This window comes from Actinia tenebrosa, unplaced genomic scaffold, assembly GCF_029948245.1.
Source record: "Actinia tenebrosa isolate PJP-AT-01 unplaced genomic scaffold, QUT_ActTen_1.0 PGA_scaffold8__29_contigs__length_14323225, whole genome shotgun sequence".
Classification (NCBI taxonomy): Eukaryota; Metazoa; Cnidaria; class Anthozoa; order Actiniaria; family Actiniidae; genus Actinia; species Actinia tenebrosa.
Window position 1 is genome coordinate 2,417,631 of NW_028292585.1, and position 18,944 is coordinate 2,436,574.

The 18,944-nt window shown below is 36.5% G+C and overlaps 4 protein-coding genes across 4 annotated transcripts; all 4 read left to right on the top strand.

Moving 5' to 3' along the window:
• Positions 1 to 281: 281 nt before the first annotated feature.
• On the top strand, positions 282 to 4,615 carry LOC148904941 (uncharacterized). The gene is made up of 6 exons (XM_089024105.1): positions 282 to 767; positions 1,993 to 2,204; positions 2,308 to 2,434; positions 3,139 to 3,178; positions 3,430 to 3,556; positions 3,640 to 4,615. The coding sequence occupies exons 1-6, from the start codon at positions 632 to 634 to the stop codon at positions 4,138 to 4,140; spliced, it is 1,143 nt and encodes a 380-aa protein (XP_088880231.1). The 5' UTR covers positions 282 to 631; the 3' UTR covers positions 4,141 to 4,615.
• Positions 4,616 to 5,330: 715 nt separating this feature from the next.
• LOC148904942 (uncharacterized) lies at positions 5,331 to 9,541 on the top strand. Its single transcript, XM_089024208.1, has 6 exons — positions 5,331 to 5,672; positions 6,862 to 7,073; positions 7,176 to 7,302; positions 8,071 to 8,110; positions 8,419 to 8,545; positions 8,618 to 9,541. The coding sequence occupies exons 1-6, from the start codon at positions 5,537 to 5,539 to the stop codon at positions 9,116 to 9,118; spliced, it is 1,143 nt and encodes a 380-aa protein (XP_088880334.1). The 5' UTR covers positions 5,331 to 5,536; the 3' UTR covers positions 9,119 to 9,541.
• Positions 9,542 to 13,357: 3,816 nt separating this feature from the next.
• On the top strand, positions 13,358 to 14,052 carry LOC116294373 (putative skeletal organic matrix protein 5). Its single transcript, XM_089023975.1, has 2 exons — positions 13,358 to 13,471; positions 13,546 to 14,052. The coding sequence occupies exons 1-2, from the start codon at positions 13,358 to 13,360 to the stop codon at positions 14,050 to 14,052; spliced, it is 621 nt and encodes a 206-aa protein (XP_088880101.1).
• Positions 14,053 to 14,917: 865 nt separating this feature from the next.
• Positions 14,918 to 18,764, top strand: LOC116294375 (uncharacterized). Its single transcript, XM_031701970.2, has 6 exons — positions 14,918 to 15,371; positions 16,136 to 16,347; positions 16,861 to 17,002; positions 17,196 to 17,235; positions 17,668 to 17,794; positions 17,881 to 18,764. Exons 1-6 carry the CDS (start codon positions 15,236 to 15,238, stop codon positions 18,367 to 18,369), a joined length of 1,146 nt encoding a protein of 381 aa, XP_031557830.1. The 5' UTR covers positions 14,918 to 15,235; the 3' UTR covers positions 18,370 to 18,764.
• Positions 18,765 to 18,944: the final 180 nt, after the last annotated feature.

The following is an 18,944-nucleotide window of genomic DNA, read 5'->3' on the forward strand; positions in this document are numbered from 1 at the left end:
CAATTTGAAAGAAAAGGCCGGATGGAACGCAGGCTAAGCTCCCCAGATTTTCCCCGTGTTATTTCATGACGATTAAGATGCTAATATTTTCTTTTGTAAACTTCGCTGTTTTTTGGAATGTTTGCTCTAATATTAATTTCACAAAACGTTGGGAGAAAGGAAAGACCAAGCTGGAAATGGGTAAATATTCAGATTTTTGAGATAATTGAGAGAACATTCTACTGATATAAAAAGACTTTTCATATACTAATTTGCTTTCATATTAAGATCTACCTGGTGACTTAGAGAATCAGGGTCTTATGCAAAAGACAAAAGTCAACATTCTTTTCACTGACGATTTGTCGAGGACGTAAAACACACAGATTCATTTACCTACTCATTAGCAGGCAAAGGTCCTATGTGACAATTCTAAAGACTCGTCATTAAACGCATCTTCGAAACAGATTTTACTCATATTACTACAACAACTTGAAAGTCACATAATTTATCACAGGAAAGGAAATCAATGTTGAAGTCTTTTTCCGTTCTTGGCTCATTGTCTTGAAGGCTTAATTGCATGAAAGGAAGAAATTAAACCACTTGCCGCGTCATAAAGCACCGAGGAAGACCGACTGAACTCTGAGAGAAAAACATGGCTACTGTTTTTTACTTTTGTATTCTCATTCTGATCTTCTATGGTTTTTATGGCTGCAATAGTGAGGAACTATCGTTCCCAAATCCACACAGAGGAGCTGAGAAGAGAAATGGACTCTTTTCCAGTATTCAAGGTATGCTTTGGCGCAATAAATTCATTTATTTCTTCTGATTTTTTTCAAAACGTTGGGTTGAAGCAACTGTGGTTTCCTTCAGGGATTTGTTTTGGGACTCGACTTTGAAATATTTAAAATAAACCTCAATCAGGAAACGTTCTAAGATAGATATAGTTACGTCTGCCTTTCCTGATATTCTGTATATAAATATTCTATATATATATATATATTTAATGTTTAGTATTATATGTTATACCTTTTCAGGTAAACTAACACTGTGGACCATATTTACAATTCAGTACCCCAACAAAATGTCTCAACAATGAGTTGCCCCAAAGCCACAATACAAAATAAAAATATCCAGAAAATTATTGCAAAAAAGAAGCAATTAAATTTTTTTTAATGCGCAACTCTAATTCAGTATTTAAGGTTAATTATCATATATATTGTAAAATCTAAAATCGTTATGTCATGGTCATTTTACATTGATGCCTCAGGAAGCCGTTTAGCCATAACCGTTAATTTACCTTCCAAACAAATGGTGGAACCAGTATTGGCTTTGAAAACATTATATTCAACGTGTAATAGGGCTAGTTTGTCAATTGGGTCTCTGTCCTGTTACCGCCTTCTGACACATTCTCGTCTTTTCCTTTGTTGGTGTGTGTGTGTGTGTATATGTGTGTGTGTGTGTGTGTGTGTGTGTGTGTGTGTGTGTGTGTGTGTGTGTGTGTGTGTGCTGTGTCGATTGTAATTTCTAATTGGCGCAATATGTGTATTTACTTTGGTGACGAAATCAATAAACTAAACTAAACTAAATAGATTTATGGTTCAGGAACTTCCTTGTGATAAAGCGGTTTCATTCACTCCTACTGGATATTAATCTATAGTGCTATAGTTTTCATTCTACCATTCGACATTAGTGATAAGATTTGTGGTCACTGGTTAAATAGTCTTTTGAAGATCGATTAAACCAAAATGATACTGGTTGGAATATTAATTCAGGAAGTAAAAGATATTTCCCAAAGAAAATGAGAAAGTCTTTTTTTAATTTGAATTTTAATTAACAGTTTGGTCATCTGTCGAAGACTGAATATAAGTTTGATACTGTGATTGACTGTCAGAACTTTAGTTGTAATAATAAGCATTCTCGCATGCAACACTATAGCACATGCAATCGATCTCTCTATAGCTTGGCAAGATAAAAAATACTTTCTTAGCACCATATTTTTTACTTTAATCCAAGATTATGCAATAAGTTTGGTATTCAAGACTCTGCAAGTATTCGACGTCTTTGCATGTGTGTCAGCATGTCTCAGGGAACCCAGATGTCAATCAGTCAACTTTGGTACCTCAGGACATCCCAAACACCTTTGCGAGCTCAGTCACAAAAAACTGGAATGCAGTCCAGCCTATAAAGAGCCCAGACCAGGGTTTATTCATTATTTTCCTGCTAAGGTAACATTAAAAATCATACACCGGAAACTCAGTAAAAATCTTTTTGTTTTAATCAAAGACTGTTGCAATTTTTTCTCTCGCTTTATCCTTCTTTTTTTTACAGGACGACGAGCCGTGCAACAAAGCGCCATGTAAGAACGGAGCGACTTGCGAACCACTGTGTGACGATCCAGGCTTTCGATGTAAATGTGGGGCATTCAACACAGGTCAATATTGCCAGTTATGGACAGGTAAATGTTATTCCATTGTTGACTGTATTTAATTATCTAGACAGATTTTAATTTTCTAGTTTGCTGAAGTCAAGTCCTGTCACGTTTGAAAAAATTATTATAAAATAATAAGAATGACAATGTAATTCAGCTGGTCACTAAATATCCTGGGTAAGTCAGAAAAGTGTCTGACGTCGTGAATATTTCATGTTATGACTCTCTAGTTCAAAGAATAGGTCATCATTTTTTTTTGCAGGGCCGTAACCAGGGGGGAGCACGGGGTGCACATGCACCCCCCCCCCCCCTCATAAAAGCTTAAGCTCCGCTCATCCATCTCCTTTTTATTTGGTTCTGCTTTTTTTTTTTTTTTTTTTTTTTTTTTTTTTGGTTACCTTTTTTTTTTTTGGTTCTGCAAAGCATTGCCTGTGCACCTCTCTGCAAGATCCCTGGTTACGCCACTGCGTTGGTAATAAAAACCGATCAATGGTCCGATTTTATTCGATGTGCACCCCCTGTAAAAGTGTTCTGGTTACGGCCCTGGTTTGGTACAGGAAAATATTGAAAGTTTGATTATTGGCGGCTATTCTTGAATGTTATAGATTTCAGTAGTGCAAAATAGACACAAGATGTGTATTACTCTAATATCTATTTCACGGGTTTGGTGACTTCTTTCAAGAATGAAGAATTTAGCAATGTAACACGGCTTATGTTTTTTTGCTCTGTAGTTGACGTTTCATCATGTCAAGATATTTTTAACAAAACCAGGTACAGTAATTCACGTTTATCACATAGACTCCAAGATAATGCTAAAAACTTCAATTCTATATAAACAATACTTGACCATTGAAAAGATCAGGAAACTGGAGTGTACTTTTTATTTTACGACGTCATATCCGGTTCTTTGGCTTTTATTTTGCTCGGGTAACTGACAAGGTTCAAGCCACACCCCAATTGAAAAATGGCCAGCTACTATCATAATTCTTAAAATAATACCCCTGAAAAACCTTCTGTTGCAGATATCGTACGGATATGGCCTACACGTACATGATCGACAACAAACAAACAGATATCTATTGTCATTTGTCAAGCGATCTGTGTGAAAGTAGGGGATGGACGCTGGCTATGAAGACTGACGGTTCAAAGGTATACTCTACAAAATAACCGTTTATCATTCCTTTTTCGTATCTCAACTGATTGAAATATTACTCTTCCCGTCTTTCCTGCAGAACACATTCATTTTCTCGTCAGCCTTGTGGTTAGACAAGAACGCATATGGACTATCAGCAGGTAAAACCGGTTTTGACAATCACGAGACCAAGATGCCCAGCTACTGGGCTATGCCTTTCCAGAGCTTGTGTGTTGGTATGAAAGTCGGGAACAACTTGAACTGGGCTCTTATTCCTTATTCAGCTTCTTCCTTGTATGACGCCATTGTTGGAAATCACACTTTCACCATCGGTCGAGGAAAATGGCTGTCTCTGATTGATGGTTCCTCGTTACAGCAAAACTGTAATGCCGAAGGTTTCAATGTTGGAAAAGAGGGTTTGGATTGGGTGTCTGCGCGCATAGGCGTGGTTGGAAATAACCAAAATGATTGTGACACCCCAGATAGTAGCATTGGTTTTGGTATTCGTTTCAGTGGTTTGACGTGTGGAAATCGCTGCAGATTAGAATGTAGTAAGGGAGAGAAATACGTAGTGGCGTTTGGATACATCTTAATCAAGTAAATCATTCCTATTACGTAAGGGCTAACTTACTCAATAATCGTTTGATTATCATGTTAATGGCCTTCCTGTATTATAATAGTCGTATGACGTACGAGAGAGCGGGAAATTGTATGCGCATGCGCTTGCTTTACAAACACTAGAAATGTTCAATAAAACAAAACCTACCTTGGTTAATACATTAAAATATGATCGTTTCCTAAATTTGAAGAAATGAGTTTAAGAATTTGGCACTTTAGAAGCTGATTTTGATATTTGTTTCGAAACTATTAGCATTTTTCAAAGGAATCAGGTGAGCCCGCGATTTTACCCACCACCGCTGACACGCTACGTACAGCAATAACAGTATATATTTTTTACTATTTAGTTTAATCAAATCATTGATTTGTCACAAAGTAATGCATAGATCTGAATTATCAGGGTAAGAATCGAAGGTATTCAAGTAAGATTCAAAATTATCAACAACAAATAAAACACTTTTGGGCTTCGTTTTGCAGTCATTAATTTCAATTTGAAAGGAAAATGAATTGTGTAAATTTAAAATCAAAGTAGAAGCAGTAGCGTAAAGAAGAAGCGGTACGGCCAGAGTAGACAAACTTCGCCTTGTATAAAGATGCATATTTTCATGAAATTCTGCATTTTTTCCACCTCACGATAATAAAAGCTCTTTACAACTAACTGAGAATTCTAACCAATCCTCAGATGGAGTTTCTGCGGTTTTGGCGGGAAAGAAAACGCGCGCGGCTTGTCTTCTTTATCCTCACCTCAGCTCTTACCCAGCTCAGACTTTCCCAACATTTCCCATGCGTGTTTCATATGACGGCTTCTTTTGTGCATTCGTAAATGGCACTAATAATTTCCTTTGGCAACTTTGCTGTTTCTGGGCAGTTTTTTAAGAGTTTTTGGGACCTTTTTGAAGAAAGCAAAGAACAAGCTGGAAAAGATAAATACATGATTTATGAAAAGCCTCGATAAATGAAAGAAAATTCTACTGATATAAAGACTTGTCATATACTAATTTGCTTTCATATTAAGATCTACCTGGTGACTTAGAGAATCAGGGTCTTATACAAAAGACAAAAGTCAACATTCTTTTCACTAACGGCTTTGTCGAGGACGTAAAACACACAGATTCATTTACCTACTCATTAGCGCGCAAAGAGCCTATGTGACAATTCTAAAGACTCGTCATTAAACGCATCTTCGAAACAGATTTTATTCATATTCTACAACAACTTGAAAGTCACATAATTTATCACAGGAAAGGAAATCAATGTTGAAGTCTTTTTCCGTTCTTGGCTCATTGTCTTGAAGGCTTAATTGCATGAAAGGAAGAAATTAAACCACTTGCCGCGTCATAAAGCACCGAGGAAGACCGACTGAACTCTGAGAGAAAAACATGGCTACTGTTTTTTACTTTTGTATTCTCATTCTGATCTTCTATGGTTTTTATGGTTGCAATAGTGAGGAACTATCGTTCCCAAATCCACACAGAGGAGCTGAGAAGAGAAATGGACTCTTTTCCAGTATTCAAGGTATGCTTTGGCGCAATAAATTCATTTATTTCTTCTGATTTTTTTCAAAACGTTGGGTTGAAGCAACTGTGGTTTCCTTCAGGGATTTGTTTTGGGACTCGACTTTGAAATATTTAAAATAAACCTCAATCAGGAAACGTTCTAAGATAGATATAGTTACGTCTGCCTTTCCTGATATTCTGTATATAAATATTCTATATATATATATTTATTTAATGTTTAGTATTATATGTTATACCTTTTCAAGTAAACTAACACTGTGGACCATATTTACAATTCAGTACCCCAACAAAATGTCTCAACAATGAGTTGCCCCAAAGCCACAATACAAAATAAAAATATCCAGAAAATTATTGCAAAAAAGAAGCAATTAAATTTTTTTTAATGCGCAACTCTAATTCAGTATTTAAGGTTAATTATCATATATATTGTAAAAATCTAAAATCGTTATGTCATGGTCATTTTACATTGATGCCTCAGGAAGCCGTTTAGCCATAACCGTTAATTTACCTTCCAAACAAATGGTGGAACCAGTATTGGCTTTGAAAACATTATATTCAACGTGTAATAGGGCTAGTTTGTCAATTGGGTCTCTGTCCTGTTACCGCCTTCTGACACATTCTCGTCTTTTCCTTTGTTGGTGTGTGTGTGTGTGTATATGTGTGTGTGTGTGTGTGTGTGTGTGTGTGTGTGTGTGTGTGTGTGTGTGTGTGTGTGTGTGCTGTGTCGATTGTAATTTCTAATTGGCGCAATATGTGTATTTACTTTGGTGACGAAATCAATAAACTAAACTAAACTAAATAGATTTATGGTTCAGGAACTTCCTTGTGATAAAGCGGTTTCATTCACTCCTACTGGATATAAATCTATAGTGCTATAGTTTTCATTCCACCATTCGACATTTGTGATGAGATTTGTGGTCTCTGGTTAAATAGTCTTTTGAAGATCGATTAAACCAAAATGCTATTGGTTGGAATAATCAACTCAGGAAATAATAGATATTTCCCAAAGAAAATGAGAAACTTTTTAATTTGATTTTTAATGAAGACTGAATATAAGTTTGATACTGTGATTGACTGTCAGAATTTTAGTTATAATAATAAGCATTCTCGCATGCAACACTATAGCACATGCAATCGATCTCTCTATACTTTTTTAATTAGCACCATATTTTTTACTTTAATCCAAGATTATGCAATAAGTTTGGTATTCAAGACTCTGCAAGTATTCGACGTCTTTGCATGTGTGTCAGCATGTCTCAAGGAACCCAGCTGTCAATCAGTCAACTTTGGTACCTCAGGACATCCCAAACACCTTTGCGAGCTCAGTCACAAAAAACTGGAATGCAGTCCAGCCTATAAAGAGCCCAGACCAGGGTTTATTCATTATTTTCCTGCTAAGGTAACATTAAAAATCATACACCGGAAACTCAGTAAAAATCTTTTTGTTTTAATCAAAGACTGTTGCAATTTTTTCTCTCGCTTTATCCTTCTTTTTTTACAGGACGACGAGCCGTGCAACAAAGCGCCATGTAAGAACGGAGCGACTTGCGAACCACTGTGCGACGATCCAGGCTTTCGATGTAAATGTGGGGCATTCAACACAGGTCAATATTGCCAGTTATGGACAGGTAAATGTTATTCTATTTTTGACTGTATTTAATTATCTAGACAGATTTAATTTTCTAGTTTGCTGAAGTCAAGTCCTGTCACGTTTGAAAAAATTTATATAAAATAAGTCAGAAAAGTGTCTGACGTCGTGAATATTTCATGTTTTGACTCTCTAAGTCAAAGAATAGCTCATCATTTTTGGTTTGCAGGGCCGTAACCAGGGGGGAGCACAGGGTGCACGTGCACCTACCCCCCCCCCCCCCCCCCCCATGAAAGCTTAAACTCCGCTCATCCATCTCCTTTTTATTTGGTTCTGCTTTTTTTTTTTTTTGTTACCTTTTTTTTTTTTTGGTTCTGCAAATCATTGCCTGTGCACCTCTCTGCTAGATCCCTGGTTACGCCACTGAGTTGGTAATAAAAACCGATCAATGGTCCGATTTTATTCGATGTGCACGTCTCCCTGTAAAAGTTCTGGTTACGGCCCTGGTTTGGTACAGGAAAATATTGAAAGTTTGATTATTGGCGGCTATTCTTGAATGTTATAGATTTTAGTAGTGAGAAGTAGACACAAAAGAAAACAATCGAATTAGTGTCTACTAATGTGTATTAGTCTAATATCTATTTCACGGGTTTAGTGACTTCACTCTAGTCAAATAGACACAAAAGAAAACAATGGAATTAGTGTCTACTAATGTGTAATAGTCTAATATCTATTGCACGGGTTTAGTGACTTCATTCTAGAATGAAGAATTTAGCAATGTAACGTCTTATGTTTTTTTGCTCTGTAGTTGACGTTTCATCATGTCAAGATATTTTTAACAAAACCAGGTAGAGTAATTCACGTTTATTCAATAGGACGTTTGCATGATGGTGTCATTTGACTCCCACTACCAAGATGCTTCGCGAATTTTCTTTCTTATTCAAATTCGTATTCTCTCATGAGAATAGTAAGACAATGGGTGTTAATTAACTGAACAAAAGAAAGTTTGCAAGGGAGTCTGGTAGTAGAGGTCAATGACGCCATCGTGCAAACGTGCTATTATATATAAACAATACTTGACTACACCCCAATTGAAAAATGGCGAGCAACTAACACAATTCTTAAAATAATACCCCTGAAAAACCTTCTGTTGCAGCTATCGTACAGACATGGCCTACACGTATATGATCGACAACAAACAAACAGATATCTATTGTCATTTGTCAAGCGATCTGTGTGAAAGTAGGGGATGGACGCTGGCTATGAAGACTGACGGCTCAAAGGTATAATATACAAATGTATCGTTTACCATTCACTTTTTATCTCAACTGATAATATTCCCCGTCTTTCCCCAGAACACATTTATTTTCTCGTCAGCCTTGTGGTCTGACAAGTCAGCGTATAATCTATCAGCAGGTAAAACCGGTTTTGACAATCACGAGACCAAGATGCCCAGCTACTGGGCTATGCCTTTCCAGAGCTTGTGTGTTGGTATGAAAGTCGGGAACAACTTGAAATGGGCTGTCATTCCTTATCCAGCTTCTTCCTTGTACGACGCCATTGTTGGGAATTACGCTTTCACCATCGGTCGAGGAAAATGGATGTCCCTGATTGATGGGTCCTCGTTACAGCTATACTGTAATGCCGAAGGTTTCAATGTGGGAATCGATAGTGGAGGTTGGGTGTCTGCGCGCATGGGCCTCGTTGGAAATGAGCAAAATGATTGTGACACCATAGATAGTGGTATTGGTTTTGGTATTCGTTTTAGTGGTTTGACGTGTGGGAATCGCTGCACATCAAGTTGTAGTAATGGAGATAAAGACGTAGTGGCGTTTGGATACATCTTAATCAAGTGAATTAATCATTCCTATTGCGTTCGGGCTAACCTACTCAAGAATCGCTTCGATTATCATTATTATTTCATTATTCGTTTCATTATCATGTGAATGGGCTCCCTGTATTATAATAATCGTACATTGGTTAATACATTAAAATATAATATATTGTTTCCTAAATTTCAAGAAATGAGTTTAACAATTCTGCACTTTAGTAGCTGATTTTGAGAATTTTTTCCCGAAACCATAGGAATTTTTCATAGGAATCAGGCGAACCCGCCATTTTACCCGCGACTGCTGACTCGTTATATACAGCGCTGTTATGACGTTAATTTAAATAAATAGTTTACTAAAGAGGACGTAATATCAGTTTATATATTTTTACTTCTTACTATTTAGTTTGTTAAATCAAACTTTGACAAGCATGCTACGACCTAAACGAAAGCAGAACTAATAATAATAATAGTAATAATAATAATGATGATGATGATGATGATGATGATAACAATAATAATATGATTATGATGATAAAAAAGTTAAATGACAATGACTAGACCAAGTGCTTTCTTGCCTCCTCTCCCGCCAAACCGCCGCTACGCAGGCTATCTTTTGGACGACTGTAACCATTTGGCCCAGTCCCTAATCGTGATATATAAGCATGGGATTTGTCACGAAAGAATGTATGGATCACAATTATCAATTCTTTTTTCACCCTCGGGAAAACATTAAAGCTCTTTGCAACTAACTCAGAATTCTAACCGATCCTCAGATGGAGTTCCTGTGGTTTTGGCGGGAAAGAAAACGCGCGTGCTTGTCTCCTCCATCTCCAGTTCTTACCCAGCTCAGAGTTTCCCAACATTTACCCACGCGTGTTTTATATGACGGCTTCTTTTGTGCATTGGCAAGTGACACTAATAATTTCTTTTGGCAACTTTGATGTGTCTGGGCAGTTTTTTCAGAGTTTTTGAGACCTTTTTGGAGAAAGCAAAGGACAAAGTGGAAAAGATAAATACATGATTTATGAAACGCCTCGATAAATGAAAGAAAATTCTACTGATATGAAGGCTTTTTATATACTTATTTGCTTTTATATTGAGATCTATCATGTGACTTGTCGAGGACGTAAAACACACAGATTCATTTACCTACTCATTAGCGCGCAAAGAGCCTATGTGACAATTCTAAAGACGCATCATTAAACGCATCTTCGAAACAGATTTTACTTATATTCTACAACAACTTGAAAGTCACATAATTTATCACAAGAAAGGAAATCAAGTTTGAAGTCTTTTTCCGTTCTTGGCTTATTGTCTTGAAGGCTTAATTGCATGAAAGGAAGAAATTAAACCACTTGCCGTAAAGCACCGAGGAAGACCGACTGAACTCTGAGGGAAATTAAACATGGCTACAGTTTGTTACTTCTGTATTCTCCTTCTGATCTTCTATGGTTTTTATGGTTGCAATAGTGAGGAACTATCGTTCCCAAATCCACACAGAGGAGCTGAGAAGAGAAATGGACTCTTTTCTAGTATTCAAGGTATGCTTTGGCGCAATAAATTCATTTATTTTTTCTGATTTTATTCAAATCGTTGGGGTGAAGCAACTGTGGTTTCCTTCAGGGATTTGTTTTGGGACTCGACTTTGAAATATTCTAAAAAACCCTCAATAAGAAACTTTCTCTTTGTTAATTCAGATTTACAGTCTATACATATATTTACCTCTGGAACCCTTGATATGTAATATATATATATATATATATATATATATATTTATATATACTTGATTGTAAAAAGGTTGTAGTATACATTTGTACATATATCTAATGAGATGCAGGATATCAAATGAGATGCAAAAAAAAAAAAAGCGTAAAAAAAACTTATTTGGTCTTATTTATCTTCTATTATATATCATAGACATCAAGTTTTGTGCAAAGTCAAGTTAAAAAAAGTATTTTCCACAAAATGTAGTGGCTAAGCAATCGTATTTAAGCTTGTCTTAAGTTCTGCATCTCATTTGATATCTTGCATCTCATTAGGTATCTGTATAAATGTATACTACTTTTTACACTCAAGTGTGTATATATATTTATCTCAAAGCTACAATTTAAAAAATATTCTGAACTTGTGAAAAAAAAGCAATTGTGATAAAGAAGCAATTTACAATTAATTAAGGTTAATTTATGTCATAATCATTTTACATTGATGTCTCAGGAAGCCATTTAGCCATTACCAAACAAATGGTGGAATCAATTATTGGCTTAAAAACATGATATTTATCATAATCGTCCTTTTTTAATGGACTTATGGTAGTTTAATAACCTCCTTGCGATGAGCGGTTTTGTGAATCGGTGATAAGATTGTGGTCACTAGTTAAATAGTCCTTTGCCGGAAGGATCAAACCACAATGCTACGGCCGGGTTGGAATATATATTTACACAAAAATAATGGGATTTCTGATATTTGTTAAAGCTGCCTAATCATTATCCCTGAGAAAATGAGAAATTCTTTAATTCGATTTTTAATTAACGTAATGCTTTAGTCAAGGAGTGTATGGGTGAATAACGGCGCCGAAGACTGAATATCAGTTTAATACTGTGAATGAATGGTCGACAGAATTTCCACTTTAATAATGAGACATATGCAACACTTTGTACATGCAGTAGATCTCTCTAGGTTAGGCGTAGAACTGAAGTGTTGTCCCACTTTGAACAACCACGCGTCATTTCCTTGAGAATAAGATTCTTTGTTTGAGTTGTTCTCGTGTATCTTCTCATGTGCAGCCGTTAAACAGAGAAATAATGCTCTAGGGAATAACATATGGACTGAAATGAAGATGCTAGCTCATGTCCGAATGAGTGCCGGTTATATGTACTGCAACTCATTTACTTTCTTAATTATCACAATTTTCTTTCTAATCCTAGATTATGCAATAAGTTTGGTATTTAAGACTCTTCAAGTATTCGACGCTTTTGCATGTGTGTCAGCATGTCTCAGGGAACCCAGATGTCAATCAGTCAACTTTGGTACCTCAGGACATCCCAAACACCTTTGCGAGCTCAGTCACAAAAAACTGGAATGCAGTCCAGCCTATAAAGAGCCCAGACCAGGGTTTATTCATTATTTCCCTGCTAAGGTAACATTAAAAATCATACACCGGAAACTCAGTAAAAATCTTTTTGTTTTAATCAAAGACTGTTGCAATTTTTTCTCTCGCTTTATCCTTCTTTTTTTTACAGGACGAGCCGTGCAGCACGAATTATTTGACAAAAAAAAATAATAAATGCAATTAATTTACAATCTTTAGACTCAACCTGTCACTAATGACCCGTGCGACAAAGTGCCACGTAAGAATGGAGCGACTTGCGAACCACTGTGCGACGATCCAGGCTTTCGATGTAAATGTGGGGCATTCAACAAAGGTCAATATTGCCAGTTATGGAAAGGTAAATGTTATTCTAGTTTTAACCATATTCCATTTCTTAGACACATTTAATCCCGCTGTAAGTTGGTTTGTTTTATTTACTCTTGTTGCGTTTTGAAATTTTTAACCAAAATAATAAGAATGAATTTGTCAGTATTCAGCTGATCCCTTAACCAATCACACCTGAAATCGCATAACGGCTGATTTGACAAAAATATCAGCCAATCAGAAACCGGTATCATTACCTAGACAGATTCAATCTTCTAAGTTTGCTCTATTTACTCTTGTCACGTTTTGAAAATTTTAATAAGATTAATAAGAATGACAATGTATTGAGCAGGTGCATTAACCAATCACACCTGATTATGGTATAACAGCTGATCTAACAAAAATATTAGCCAATCAGAAAGTGGAATCGAAAAAATGAAATGAGGTGTAAATTCAATAAAGTTGCTAAATAGTGCTTGATAGAGTGACTGATCAAATTGTTAAAATAAAAAAATTAGCAATATAACCTCATAGTACCTTTTTGCTCCTCTGTAGTTGACGTTTCATCATGTCAAGATATTTTTAGCAAAACCAGGTACAGTAATCACGTTTATCACATAGACTCCAAGATGATGCTTAATACGTCAATTATATAAAAATAACTATATATGACTACAACTGACGGTGTACTTTTCATTTTACGACGTCATATCCGTTTTTTTTCTTTTTGTTTTTTTGTTTCTTTGCTCGGGTAACAAAGTTGCCAAACGCCACTTGAAAAATAAGGGGCGACTAATACATTACTTAAAATAATACCCCTGAAAAACCTTCTGTTGCAGCTATCGTGAGGACATGGCCTACACGTACACGATCGACAACAAACAAACAGATATCTATTGTCATTTGTCAAGCGATCTGTGTGGAAGTAGGGGGTGGACGCTGGCCATGAAGACTGACGGCTCCCAGGTAAAATATACAAATGTATCGTTTACCATTCGTTTCTTTTGTCTCAACTGATAATATTCCCCGTCTTTCCCCAGAACACATTCGCTTTCTCGTCACCCTTGTGGTCTGACAAGACAGCGTATAATCTATCAGCAGGTAAAACCGGTTTTGACAATCACGAGACCAAGATGCCCAGCTACTGGGCTATGCCTTTCCAGAGCTTGTGTGTTGGTATGAAAGTCGGGAATAACTTGAACTGGGCTCCTATTCCTTATCTGTCTTCTTCCTTGTACGACGCCATTGCTGATGGAAGACGAAGCACCTTCACTATTGGTCGAAACAAATGGCGGTCTCTTATTAGAGGATCCTCATTACAGCAGTATTGTGAGACCGAAGGCTTTAATATCGGTGTATTCACTGCTGTACAGGCTCACGCGAGGATTGGCATCGTCACGAATGACCAAAATGAATGCCTTTCACCAGATAGTAATATTGGTTTTGGTTTCTCATGGAGCAATATAACATGCGGAAATTACTGTAATCATAGCTGCAATAACGGAGTTAAATCAATACAGGCCTTCGGGTACATCTTCATCAAATGAAGAGTCACCTAAAGAACACCAGTGTGTGTATGTAAATATAAGATAATATAGGATGTACGACAAAGAAAATTGTCTTCCAAGACCTGTCCTGTCACTCAATGCCAATTTCTCTTATGAGCATGGCCGACCAAAATACTTGACGATTGCCTTTCCCACTTATCAAATAATAATTTCTGTGTTTGTTTTTGTTTGTTTTTGTTTGTCTTTTTACACAAATAAGAATCGATATCTTCACCATCAATGAGCCAATGAAATGTTTATGTCGCGAAAAACAATTCCGATATCCAACATCATCTAGCTATACTCCCCTCTGGCATCTTCTTTGCACGTTTTTAAAATGGCGGCCATTGTAATCGTTGAAATTACGCCCAGGTAAACTCATCTTAGTATCTGACGCGTTTTCGGAACGAGCGTGTTTGACTTTGACAAATACAAGCCAACCCGTCATATGCACAGACTAAATACTCATCTCATTCCAAATACCTTTTTCGGCTTATTCCGCCCAAGTCAAAAATTATGGTTATCAAAATTCAATTCAAACTAATTTAAAAAGTTGTATTTGTTGTCCTTGTTGTTTTCTGATGGAATTTTTTTTGTAAAGGATAAAAAAAGCAAACAAAAAAGAAAAGAACTCGAAAAAGCGAGAATCAATCTTTTGAATTTAAAAATTTGCAATAATACGAAAACTAAAACAATTAATCACTTATAGCAATTTAAATTTTTTTATTTAACCCCTTCCATGACGACCAATAATAAACGATAGAAATTCATTATCCATTAACAAACAACTGGTATTGGGTTAAACCTACTTAAGGCTTTTCTGCCCTCTGCCTTGTCAATTTCTTACCATTTGTTATATCTCTTTCTTTATCTTTAGTGGTATAGCAATCTCATACTCGCCAAACTTGTCAATATGGTTACTGTTGATAGCCTGTTAAACTACGCATGAGGAAGTGTTCGAGTATCAAAACGCCCCGCTAAGTTTAAGGATTTTGGAACTTTATAACATCGAAGTTTGTCTTTCCAAAGCTGCTACGTAAGTTGGGCGAAAAGATATATCTTGAATCACCTTTCCTTGTTGAAAGATCTGGCTAGAAGAGCGGCTGGAGAGTTGCTTTTTAAAGTAAACATATAGCAACTCGCGAGAACTCTATTAGGAACGACAAAAGTCATTCAGGGGAAAATGCGAAGAAGTTTTTACATCTATGTTCTGTTTGCCGTGAGTTTTCGTGGATTTTGTGGCTGTATAAGCAAGGAAGTTCTTGAAAATCCACATCGAAGGCTTGATTTCAGAGCTGGAATATTTTCAAGCATTCAAGGTTTGTTTTATTTGTATTTATTTGTCGTTTTGTGCCATTGCGTTCTTTTCATTGATATATGAATAAGTCAACTGGTTGCCACAGAGTCTTACATTTGGGCCGTTTGAAATACGTTCTATCCGCCATCTAGTTGCAAAGGTTTGAAAGCCTTGCTCGCCTTAAAGATCAACTTCTTAATTCCAATTCGATCTTAGGCTTTCATCTAGCTGACCGGAGTGGCGGTGTTATGATCGTCTAAAACTGTGGTGCAACAAGTAAAACTTTATAGATTAAAAAAATTTTTTTTTTTCAAAACTACGGACTTCTTAATTCTGGCGCTATTTAAAAACATGATAACTGCATTGGCCATTTGTATTGAAGGGTGACCTAAGAGAACTAATGCTCAACTTTCTTTAATAGTCTTTTATAGGACTAATCATTTTCAATCAAACAAACGAACGAGGAAACAATTTACCCGCCCAAGCTAACGTAAGAAAATATTCGAAACCGCGAAATTGACAAGACAGTAAATTTAATTTTCTTAAAAGAACTTTATTTTGAAGGTTATACATTAATTTTATTCGGTGGATTATTAATGTATTTTTTGGCCAGTTCTCTTCTCTTCTCTTCTCTTCTCTTCTCTTCTCTTCTCTTCTCTTTCTTCTCTTCTCTTCAGTCCCTCCCCATCCCCATCCATCCATCCCATTCCATCGTTGTTCTTCACTGCGCAATGGGTTTCTCAGGCAATTTTAACCAAAGATTATTTTTAAATTCTAACGTAAAAGGCTATGCAATAAGTTTGGTATTCAAGACTCTTCAAGTATTCGACGCATTTGCATGTGTGTTAGCATGTCTCAGGGAACCCAGATGCCAATCAGTCAACTTTGGTACCTCAGGACATCCCAAGCACCTCTGCGAGCTCAGTCAAAAGAACTTTGATTCCAGGCCTTCCTGTAAAGTGCCGAGGTCAGAGTTTATTCATTATTCTCCTTTCCAGGTAAGAAACGTACCTGATTGATCATTTCCTTGTTCCATTTGTTGCTATGAAGACAAATGCGCATGCGTGCATTCCAGCACGTTTTTCAAGAATGCAAGAGCATTTTAGAGCCAATTTTCTTACTCATAACATATAAGAGATTTCGTGAGTATACTTTTATATACGAAGAATATAAAAAGAATTTCAAAATCTGACTTTAAGGTTTAGCATTTTGTAAATTTGAGGACGTTTTTGAACCTTTGAATCGCGTCACAATATGACTAAACGAAGATTATTGGAGGCCATTAATGCCAAACGTTAACAAGTACGTTTTCATTCAAAATGATGATCTCTGAATTGTTAGACAATGCTTTTGGCGATAAATAAGAAGTCTTTGACACTAATGAAATTTCATTTCCTGTTAAGGGACACAAATGAACGTGTGATATAGATTGTGTTAAAAAAGGATATATATCTCACGATTTATATTTATTTAGAACTGATGGACTTATATTGCAATTATTGTTTCTGTAGACTCAACCTGTCATTCCTGATGACCCGTGCAAACACGTATCGTGTAAGAATGGAGCGACTTGTGAACCAGCTTGTGTTGAACCAGGCTTCCGATGTAAATGTGGAACATTCAACACAGGTCAATACTGCCAGTTATGGACCGGTAAATGTTTTTCCATTTTTGTTATCCGATTATAACTTCTCCCCTCACTCATCAAACGGTCCCATTGTCAATAAGGTTTGATTCTGCTTAGGTGACCAAGACTTTTTTGTCTTACATTAGCAAAAGGAGTTTGGCTGTAACCAAGGCTACAAAGTTATAAATTTTTTTTGTATTTCACTGTTTCTTTCACCAGTTAATATCTTATCTTGCAAAGACATTTTCAGCAAAACAAGGTAATGAAGTTTAGTTTGTTATTATATAACTGTTCCTATTCTTATTCAGTGATGCATACCACTGTTTTTGATGACAACAGACTCAGCTTATTTCAACAGATTAAGCTAAGGCTCAGGTCAAACGTCGAACTTCAAATGAGCGGAACCAAATTGAAACAATGGATAACAAGGCGGTTTTCTTTGATGTTAATATGTTCGGCTCATGTGAAGTTCGACGTTTGACCTGATCTTAACCTAGTTAAAGCTAGTCTGTGGGATTTCAAAACAATGGAAATTAGTGAATTATTTGCTTTTAAACGAGGCCGCACCTGTATGTACGAGTCTGCAGTCAGTAACCTCAGCGGTATTTCTTAATTGAGAAAGGACTATATTTTTGAATAGCAATAAACGCTTATAATTCAAACATTGTATCATTTTTATCGATCGATGCAGCTATCGTACGGACAAGACCTACACGTACATGATCGACAACAAACAAACAGATATCTATTGTCATTTGTCAAGCGATCTGTGCGGAAGCAGGGGATGGACGCTGGCCATGAAAACTGACGGTTCAAAGGTAAACTATAGATTTATCATATTACTTTTTATATTGGGAGGGAAAAAATAACTGAAGAGCATTTCTATTGTCTGTCTTTCCTGCAGAACACATTCATTTTCTCGTCAGCCTTGTGGTCAGACAAGAAGGCGTATAATTTATCAGCAGGTAAAACCGGTTTCGACAATCACGAAACCAAGATGTCCAGCTACTGGGCTATGCCTTTCCAGAGCTTGTGTGTTGGTGTAAAAGTCGGGAACAACTTGAACTGGGCTCTCATTCCTTACCCAGCTTCTTCCTTGTATGACGTCATTGCTGATGGAAGTCGACGCACTTTCACTATTGGTCGAAACAAATGGCTGTCTCTTATTGGTGGATCCTCCTTACAGCCATATTGTAATATTGAAGGTTTTAATAACGTACTTGCAGTAAGAATTGGCATTAGATCGAACAATGAAAACAACTGCAATTCACCGGATAGTGCGATCGGTTTTGGACTTCCGTGGAGCGGTTTGACATGTGGGAATCGCTGTAGAATAAGTTGTAGTAAGGGAGATAAAGACGTAGTGGCGTTTGGATACATCTTAATCAAGTAAACTATTCCAGCTGAGATAACCTTCAGAGTGAATTACCGACAGCCCTCAGAACTCAGGAGTCGACATTGTATTTTGATTAGCATTTCCCATGACTGGGCTACCTGTGTACTAATTAGAAATATTTACCTTGTATGTTATACATAAACATGAAAAACTCAATAATATAACCTTAAAATAAACTGAAAGATCTACAGGACCTCTGAGTACTGCAAGGACTACGTGGAAACGAAGCACCTTCCAATTTATTTATAGGAAAAAATTAACCAAAAAGTAACTCTACTCTACTCACATACAACACTAGACCAAGTCCGAAAATGTATTATGTTGAAAACATGTGCCGTAAAATATTAGTTTAATATAACTAGAACTTCATCGAATTAAACAACGAAGGACAATCTCACCTTGAAAAATTAAAATTGTAATTAATAAAATCATTAATCACTTACCGATGTGCTTTCTTTTTAATTAACGCCGCCGTCCTGGACGACCAATGATAAACAAAAATTGTTCTTGAACTATTAACAAAGAAACTGGTATTTGTGAAATCTACTCAAGTCTTTTCCGCCCTCCGCCTT

What these genes read in the sequence shown, in the direction of transcription:
- LOC116294373 (XM_089023975.1), top strand. Translation starts at nt 13,358, where the DNA reads ATGGCCTACACGTACACGATCGACAACAAACAAACAGATATCTATTGT. An exon ending in TGAAGACTGACGGCTCCCAG is followed by an intron (nt 13,472 to 13,545) that starts GTAAAATATACA and finishes GTCTTTCCCCAG; the next exon opens with AACACATTCGCTTTCTCGTC.
- LOC148904941 (XM_089024105.1), top strand. Translation starts at nt 632, where the DNA reads ATGGCTACTGTTTTTTACTTTTGTATTCTCATTCTGATCTTCTATGGT. An exon ending in GATATTTTTAACAAAACCAG is followed by an intron (nt 3,179 to 3,429) that starts GTACAGTAATTC and finishes CTTCTGTTGCAG; the next exon opens with ATATCGTACGGATATGGCCT. An exon ending in TGAAGACTGACGGTTCAAAG is followed by an intron (nt 3,557 to 3,639) that starts GTATACTCTACA and finishes TCTTTCCTGCAG; the next exon opens with AACACATTCATTTTCTCGTC.
- LOC116294375 (XM_031701970.2), top strand. Translation starts at nt 15,236, where the DNA reads ATGCGAAGAAGTTTTTACATCTATGTTCTGTTTGCCGTGAGTTTTCGT. An exon ending in ATACTGCCAGTTATGGACCG is followed by an intron (nt 17,003 to 17,195) that starts GTAAATGTTTTT and finishes TTCTTTCACCAG; the next exon opens with TTAATATCTTATCTTGCAAA. An exon ending in GACATTTTCAGCAAAACAAG is followed by an intron (nt 17,236 to 17,667) that starts GTAATGAAGTTT and finishes CGATCGATGCAG; the next exon opens with CTATCGTACGGACAAGACCT.
- LOC148904942 (XM_089024208.1), top strand. Translation starts at nt 5,537, where the DNA reads ATGGCTACTGTTTTTTACTTTTGTATTCTCATTCTGATCTTCTATGGT. An exon ending in ATATTGCCAGTTATGGACAG is followed by an intron (nt 7,303 to 8,070) that starts GTAAATGTTATT and finishes TTTGCTCTGTAG; the next exon opens with TTGACGTTTCATCATGTCAA. An exon ending in TGAAGACTGACGGCTCAAAG is followed by an intron (nt 8,546 to 8,617) that starts GTATAATATACA and finishes GTCTTTCCCCAG; the next exon opens with AACACATTTATTTTCTCGTC.